Source organism: Odontesthes bonariensis, chromosome 6 (genome assembly GCF_027942865.1).
Source record: "Odontesthes bonariensis isolate fOdoBon6 chromosome 6, fOdoBon6.hap1, whole genome shotgun sequence".
In the NCBI taxonomy this organism is placed as follows: domain Eukaryota; kingdom Metazoa; phylum Chordata; class Actinopteri; order Atheriniformes; family Atherinopsidae; genus Odontesthes; species Odontesthes bonariensis.
This window is the reverse complement of record NC_134511.1, coordinates 15,240,465-15,248,731: the sequence shown is the minus strand read 5'-3', so window position 1 is coordinate 15,248,731 and position 8,267 is coordinate 15,240,465. Positions and strand designations below refer to the sequence as shown.

Here is an 8,267-nt window from a genome sequence, read left to right as displayed (position 1 = left end):
CTGCTTAAGTTGGCCGTCAGCACACAAATATCTTTCAACAAATGTTTACTCCTTTAACAGCTGAAATGTTCAGTATTTGTCCAAGCATGAGAAATTGCATATTTCTCCAATAATGCTCTGATTCCACTGATATGAAGCTATTAGTCATTTTGAGAAGCGTCTCCAGCACCTTTGAAAGTAGTGTGTATTTTCCCTGTTTGTTATTAAGAAACACAAATTAGGATATATTAAAAAAAAAAGAGAGAGAGAGAGATATGTCAACAGCAGCTGATACATGCAGGAGATAATAGTTCAAATATTTTGTTTAGCAAAATATTTCTGTTGCTGGAGACATTTTGGCGATTAAATCTGACAGCATCCATAACACTCAAACCAATGCTGATTTGGATCATATTTAATGAACCCCAACTTGGATCACAAAACAGGGACAACATAATTAGGACTGCATCAACCTGTCTTTAGCATGTGGTACGAACAAAACCCCTGCACTAATGATAGAATAGTGTTTCTTGGTTTTAGAAAACGGAAGGTGGTCTTTTAATGATGCGAGGCGAAGAAATGTCTGAGTAGCCTATATAACTTTAGGGCTGTGCGGTGGTCTTTCTACGTGCTGTCATGAACACCCCACCCCCCTCGTTAAGGGGTGTGTTTAGAAATGATTTTTTTTTGTAAATATTGTCATTGGCACGTACAAAATTAGAATAAAGTATTGTTATGTGGGTTGTGGCTGCAAAGTATTTTATCTGAGTCGACACCACGAACAGCTTTGCATAGCTGGCGTAAAGTTTTGGGTGGATCAATTGTCATATTACGCAAATAAATGACAGCAAAGCGGCATTTCACTGCAGGAAAAGAACGGGACCACAGTGTCCTCTGTCTGGGCCGACAGATAATGAACTCCCCGGTGTCTGCTTCGCGCAGCAGACGCTTTGCTCCGCAGAGCTGTAACCAGAAATCCGCTGAAGAGGTCGCGCAAGGACTTCTGAAGAAGTTCAGCGTGTGTGTGTGTGCGTGTGTGTGTGCGTATGCGTGTGAGTGTCGTGTGTGTTTCATTCAATGAAACGCAACACCCCTCTTCTCCGTCTGAAGCCTCTTCGGAAACAGGTTTGATTATATTTAAAAGCTTGACCCGGGAGAGAAACCCAAACAACTGTCTGTTCTAATATTAGCCGCGCGGCTGCCGACTACTATGAATTCTATTATTGTCTGGGCTCGGATGTGTTCCTCAAGGCAACTCTCATCAAAAGATTTACACTTTTGTCTGCAGTTGGTGGAAAATATATCAGTTACCAACAAGTAATTTGAAGGAATGATACTACATGTGGATGGTTTGCTGGCAATGGGCCTATTCCATTATGAATTAATAAAGGCCTTCGTGTGTAAAGCATTAATATTATTGTTATCATTATCGATATAGATATGAGAAAAGAACCAAAAGGCTCGAAAATAACATCAATAACAGTATTCTTCATGATCAATCAAATTCATATCCACTGGCACATCTCGCCTTCTGCCGTCTTTCTCTTGTTCTACTGCAAAGCTGCGTGATCCCGACGTCTGGCGTCTTCTAACAAATAATTTAGTGTTCTGTAGTTGCCGCGGCGAGAGAAAGTTGCTTGTAACGATGTCACCTGATTGGGATTGAAAGAACTTTGGTAAGAAGAAGAAAAAAAAAAAATCTCCCCACCCCCACAGATGAGGAGACCGCCCACCAGAGACAGTCAACCCGAGACCCCTTATAGATTTAAAAAGAGAGGCTGCATTCTCAGGCTGACACTTATTCAACACTGCCACCTTAAGCAGATTACTTTTGCGCTGCCTGTGTCAAATACGTGCTTCACTTTGCCTCTCCATCATCATGTTTGGGATGCTCAAACAACACGTTCACCCGGGCGTTTTTCTCTTGCTCGTTTGGCTTTGTCATCTCATGGAACATCAAAAAGTTCAAGGTAAGCTCCCGTCATCCGTTTTATGGGATTGTCTCCGTTTAAAAGAAACGAGAAGGAAAGGAAAAACTTCGACCGCTGTCAGCCACAAAACGCGCGAGTGTCAGATTCTTGGTGCCACCGAGAAACTTTTCAAACTGAGTTCTCTTTTCTCCCTCAGTGATACAAGTCTCTGTACATAAGACAGTCCGTGTGTTGGGCGTATATAAAACAGGTGCCTTGTGGGACACTTCAAAGTGAAAAATGGCAAGTTTTTCAGCCCTCACCAGGCTCACGCTTTAAAAGCCGCCACGCCGCGTTGGTGCCAAAGAGGGCTCTCCAGAATACCTGGGCACATTTTGCGACACATATGCGACCGTTTAGAGCTTCATGATCTTGTCGTCTTATCTTGCAGCAAAGTTCAGAGAAGCCACTGTGAGTTTATGGGCGTGTTATTTATTTATTTATTCGCATACACCCTTTCAGCATTGTGCGCCAAATCTCATTTCCCCAATTTTACATCTTTAACTTGGACCAAAAAACCACAACAAAATATTGCAGTGTTGCTCGTATGATGTTATTTTTCAGAGCTTATACCTACAAAATATCTTACAGAAACCTGTCCTCAACATAGGAAACACGCAGAATTATGCACACATAATGCCATGTGTGCCTGTGTCGGTTTGAACGTACTGCTGCCAGGATCAAATAAATAATGTTGTGACACTGACTAAAGAGAACGTTTCTGATTTTGATGTTTGTATATTTGGAATACATTTCACGCAGATCTGTTAATGAGCATGTCGTTGTCTGGGAGGCGCATGTTGCATGTCTGGGATATTATACTGAGGCGTTGGAGACGATGGTGTGTTCAGTCATGTTATACCTATAGACCGTGGTTTTCTCAAGGAGGGAGCTTCCCTGTCTAGACGCTCCAGTTTCTGTCCAGCTGTAACAAGGAGACTCTGAGAATAAAAGAAAGCCCCCCTCCAAAGAGTCTTCTTACTTTTTTCTTTTTCCTTTCCCCCCCCCCCTTTTTTCTGGTTTGTGGCTGTATTGTAAGGGCTGTCAGTCACAGTTGGTATAGGCAAGTCTTAACAGTCTCGAAAAAGAAAAAAAAAATCAGACAAAATATCGCCGGGAGGGCGAAAGAGGAGGGAGGGAGCGTCGTGGTTAAGACGGTCTGCTTGTGTGTCTAGTGCGTCTGGGTCAGCGGTTTTGGACGCTCAAAATGCGATATTCGAGCTTTTTCTGTTGTTGTTTACAGCTGGAAACTGCTGGTTACAGCAGGGGAAGAACGGGAGGTGCCAGGTACTCTACATGCCCGGGATGAGCAGGGAAGAGTGCTGTAGGAGTGGAAGACTGGGGACGTCCTGGACCGAGGAGGACGTCCCCAACAGCACGCTCTTTAGGTGGATGATCTTCAATGGCGGAGCTCCTAATTGCATACCTTGCAAAGGTGGAGGTGCACTCATTTTCCTTTCTTTTTTTTTTACAAGATGCATAATCTTTGCTAAATCACACCGATTGACGCATGCCAAAGTGCTTGAATTATCCATTTAGTCTGCACCGGGATTATTTTACGCAAGACCAAAATCCTCTTTAGAATCACGTAACACATGCGTTTTCTTTCAGAAAGCTGCGATAATGTTGACTGTGGACCTGGCAAGAGGTGCAAGATGAACAGAAGAAGTAAGCCGCGCTGCGTGTGCGCACCAAACTGTTCAAACATCACGTGGAAAGGACCGGTCTGCGGCTCAGATGGAAAGACCTACAAAGACGAATGCGCACTGCTGAAGGCTAAATGTAAAAGCCACCCCGACCTAGACGTGCAGTACCAAGGAAAATGTAAAAGTAAGTAAATATTCTCAATTCTGGTTAAGAGGCTTCACGTCTTTAAAAGCCGAGAGCGGCAATGGAGAGGGGTCTTCCTTTTTGCTGTATTTGGTAACGTCTTTTTCACAAATTGTCTCACTGTCTTTGTGTCGCCAGAAACGTGCCGTGATGTTCTGTGCCCGGGCAGCTCCACATGCGTCGTGGACCAGACAAATAACGCATATTGTGTAACGTGTAATCGGATTTGCCCCGAGGCAACGCCTGAGCAGTACCTGTGTGGAAACGATGGGATCATCTATGCCAGCGCGTGCCACCTGAGAAGGGCAACCTGTCTACTCGGCCGCTCAATCGGATTGGCATATGAGGGAAAATGCATCAGTAAGTCTGCAACTAGAGACGTGAAAGCGTGATACTCAACTCTCTGTCAGCGCCTCTAGTCACTGACTCTGAATATGGTTTGAGTGCATTTTCTTGCTGGCCAGCTCTGCAGTAATTCACTGTTCGTTTTTGCCAACATTCCAGTTGGGAGGGGGTCTAAAAAGAGAGTGGGTGTTTGATAGTTGCTTGTGTTTGCTCAAGAAATGATAGACATCTTATTATTTCCTGATGTTGGCAGCAATATCCCTAATGGGAGAGAAGGAAGGAGAGGAGGAGAGGACGGAAGAAAGCAAAACAAGGGAGTGCTGGGGGCCATAAAGACATGGCTTAAGTTTTTAGCAAAATGGTTTCCTATCCAAGATAGCTATTGATCTATCTTAAAAAGGCTAATTAAACCAATACTTTATATTCTCACCATAACACCTTCCCTTATAAGGCAGGATTCAGCTTTTATTCCTTGCTTGCCAAAAAAACTCAAGTCATCTGATCCTGCTTGAAAGGCATTCAAGATAATTCATGTAATCAAGGATTTCCACTGTTGCTGATTTCCTCTTCTCTCCATCCAGAGGCCAAGTCATGTGAGGACATCCAGTGCAGCCCGAAGAAGAAGTGTCTGTGGGACGCTCGGATGGGCCGGGGCCGCTGTTCACTCTGTGATGAGTCCTGTCCAGAGAGTAGGACAGATGAGGCGGTGTGTGCCAGCGACAACACCACATATCCAAGTGAATGTGCCATGAAGCAAGCTGCTTGTTCTATGGGGGTGTTGCTGGAGGTCAAACACTCAGGATCTTGCAACTGTAAGTAAACAGCAAAAGTAAAATATGAAACAAAAGAAACAAAACAGCCCCCATCCCTATCAAAGCAAGAGACAATATTCCATGCTGCTTTCCTAACAAAAACCTTCCCTGAAAGTGCCCCCCACCCCAACTTTCCCAAAGTTTCCCCATCCAGCTACATCACCAAGCACAGCTTAAGCAAGCAGAAGGGACTTGGGAACGAAACAGCTTGCATGAGGTTGTCTTTGTTGCTGGCTTTTGTTTTTGTGTTTTCAAATTGTTCCTTTTTTTTTTTTTTTTTTTTTTTTTGGTCAAATTCTTCTGGAAAAAAAGTTAACAAAAAAAAAAGGTCAGTGAAAGACGTAAGCGGTCTCTAAGAGCCTGGGGAAACTTAAACTAACTCAAATAACAGTGGAGACTTAATTTGCAGCAGAACAATCCTGATTTTTAAATGTTGTAACATTTGTGGTCATGCTAGTAACTTGCAGATGCAGGTTGCCTTAACTCTCATGCAGTACTCTTATGATAGTCATATTTTTACAGCTTAGATTGCTAATTCCCTGGTAACATTATTTTTTATTTATTTCTATATCTATAGATATAGAAATATCTATAGATATAGATATAGATATAGATATATTTCTCTTTTTTTTGCTTTTGGCTGTAATCAATCAATTGAAAATGCACTGCCTATTATGACATCCACCACACTACTTCCTAGAAAAGGAAGACTTTATAAAGATCCAAACGTTATGAGCATAAGGTGATTGTAACATTGGTGCCATGTTGGAGATAATTACAACTTATTTCAACATTGATACACTAATAGACAACCTTTCTGTATACCATTTGTGCACCCACAACCACCAAATTGAACAATGGCCTCAGAGAGGTATCAAATTTACATTCCAGGTTCCAATTTAGGAGGATGTCTCCTTGTGAGTCTTCTACTCCTGAATGACTTAATAAGCTGCCTCTAAAGTATACAGTGGAATGGTGACCAACTTTATGATCACCTCATGAGCTAAAATAGAAACGTGATCATTTACAGTGTGCAGGATCAGCATACGCTTGTAGAATCGCTCTCTCTTACCTGTTATTTCAGTGACTGTGTTGACAACCAGAATATGTATCAGAAATTGCAAATCCACTTGGATTAATGAGGGACCGCTCGTATGTGTGTGTTCTTTTCTTTGTATTGTCACTCTCTCCTAGTTTGTGTGTTGTTTTATTGTGTCCAATGTAAATCTCTGTAAAAAGGAAAAGAAAATACCTCAGAACTGTGTTGATGATGTCTGACCTGCTTGCCAAGGCCAGGCTGTGACACAGAGTCCTCCATCCCTGAACGTTTGAGCCAGAAGCTAAAATAATATACAGAGAAAAGCAACTAGCGAATCCAAGAACACAAGAGCACTTTCTCTGTGTTGAGTGTCTGCTTTCAGGAATCTGCCCAAAAGAGACCTGAGCCACTGGAACCATCAGCCCCAGTGCCCCTATACCCGCCTCCCAGCTCCCATAACCTACCTTATGACCCCTCCCAACCTCCCATCCACCCCTTCTTTCCATCATCCCTCTCTTTTCTCATGCTGCAGTGCTGACTTGCCAGATTATGTAAATGGACGTTGTATAATTGGAGATGCCACAGTAATTGTTGCTGCCAAGTCACACAGACTCTCCCTCACAGACAAACGCACACACAGACATAATCATATACACAAAAAAAAGAAAAAAAAGAAAAAGAAACAAAATGAAGGCTGTGTGCAAGTCGCTATATTGTGAGCTTTGTTTTACATTCAGTGATATTCTGCGCTGTTGTGGTCCATATTCATACAACAGCTACCATATATTCTCCCATATAGCCATTACAGAAGACCAGGAGGAGGATGAGGAAGATGAGGACTCAGACTACATGGCCTATGTCCATTTATCTTCTGTACTGGATGGATAGGCTCCCATCACTAGGGGGGACAGTTCTAGGGCAAGGAAACATGTCCATACTGTACATTATGTGTATGCTTATTTATTTTTTAAAGAAAAAGGAAGTATACATATAGTCCATTCTGTTAGATGTTTATTTATACTTTTTGTGTTTTATAATTTATACATTTACATTGTCAGGCTATCATCTACCATGATACATTGTGTTACCACTCATTTTCCTTTTTCGTTGTTGTCCCTTTTACTTTTTGTCTTTTTTTAATCATGAAGAATTATATTTGTCCAAAGAAAAACAGTGTTATTTATTTGTCATTTTACTGTGTAAGTATAGTCCTCTACAAGCTGTAAATTGCATTCCCTAAGCTGTAAAAATCTGCTTATTTCTGTCAAATCTCTATCACAGATGTTTATGTCACACATACGTAAATGCATGTTTAGGCTGTGTGTTTATTTATTGGGTATATATCAATCATTTTATGTACAGACATGTGTTTCTGGTTTGTTTACAACTGTAATAACTGACCAAAGGGATTCTCTCAATGGTTTTTGCAATGAGCATTGTAAAAGGTGCAACACGGCAGTGAAGAAATGGAAAAGAAAAAGAGAGCCATTTGAATTTCTTTTATTGTTTGTAGGTTTTTCTTTGGTTTTAGCCCTTAAGGTTAGTTTCCACCTGGAAGCAAGAAAATTTAGACATAATTCCATAGCATTTATTTTGTCTCACCACATTGAAGAGGTAAGTTTTGGACAATACTTGATTATTTTGGAAATAATGTGCCATTAACATTTGTGAGCTGTCTTCTTGCCAATGTGCTCCACATTGCTCTCACAGAGCTATAATAGGAATAATGTACTGCAGTGCTCTACACGATCGGACTTCACCTTGTTTCTTTTAGTTGTTTTGTTTCTTTTTCCTGAATTTATTTTTATTTTCAAAAATCACAAGAGAAAAACAAAATTCTGTTATGAATATATAGTTTTGTATTTTTATGTAAATGTCATATGTACATACAAAGTTTGATGGTATTTGTACAGATATGAAGAGTGAAACAATAAAAGTTTTTTTCCTTATATTTGTGTAGCCTATGACTGTTGCATTCTTTATGAAAAAATACGCGTTCAAATTCAGTGGAGTATTAGGTCTCGTGTTTAAGTAATTTGAAAAGACCTCTAGCATTTGGACAGTGTCCCTTTACACTAAAATATGGGGTACATCTAGTCCATTTTTACACATTGCTTCACTGCGTGGCATCAATCCCTTTTGATCTTTGGGCAGTTATTTATTTCCACATGATGGAAATTGAGTTATTGATTTATTCAGACTTTGAAATTATCTGATTTAGAAAAGACTGTTTAACAAAAGGCTAGTTTAACTGTTACTGTTTAACAAAAACAGAAATGATGCATAACAGAT

At 40.9% G+C, this 8,267-nt stretch overlaps 1 protein-coding gene across 2 annotated transcripts; it reads left to right on the top strand.

Annotated features, from left to right (window-relative positions):
- Positions 1 to 1,769: 1,769 nt before the first annotated feature.
- Positions 1,770 to 7,924, top strand: fsta (follistatin a). Of its 2 annotated transcripts, none has more exons than XM_075467539.1 (6): positions 1,770 to 1,949; positions 3,193 to 3,384; positions 3,561 to 3,779; positions 3,918 to 4,139; positions 4,706 to 4,936; positions 6,775 to 7,924. In XM_075467539.1, the coding sequence occupies exons 1-6, from the start codon at positions 1,859 to 1,861 to the stop codon at positions 6,861 to 6,863; spliced, it is 1,044 nt and encodes a 347-aa protein (XP_075323654.1). In that variant the 5' UTR covers positions 1,770 to 1,858; the 3' UTR covers positions 6,864 to 7,924. The 2 variants fall into 2 exon arrangements, with proteins under 2 accessions (XP_075323654.1, XP_075323653.1); XM_075467538.1 differs by having other exon boundaries at positions 3,193 to 3,390.
- The last annotated feature ends 343 nt before the right edge of the window (positions 7,925 to 8,267 follow it).

What these genes read in the sequence shown, in the direction of transcription:
- fsta (XM_075467538.1), top strand. Translation starts at nt 1,859, where the DNA reads ATGTTTGGGATGCTCAAACAACACGTTCACCCGGGCGTTTTTCTCTTG. An exon ending in GGAACATCAAAAAGTTCAAG is followed by an intron (nt 1,950 to 3,192) that starts GTAAGCTCCCGT and finishes TGTTGTTTACAG; the next exon opens with CTGGAAACTGCTGGTTACAG. An exon ending in GTACCAAGGAAAATGTAAAA is followed by an intron (nt 3,780 to 3,917) that starts GTAAGTAAATAT and finishes TTGTGTCGCCAG; the next exon opens with AAACGTGCCGTGATGTTCTG.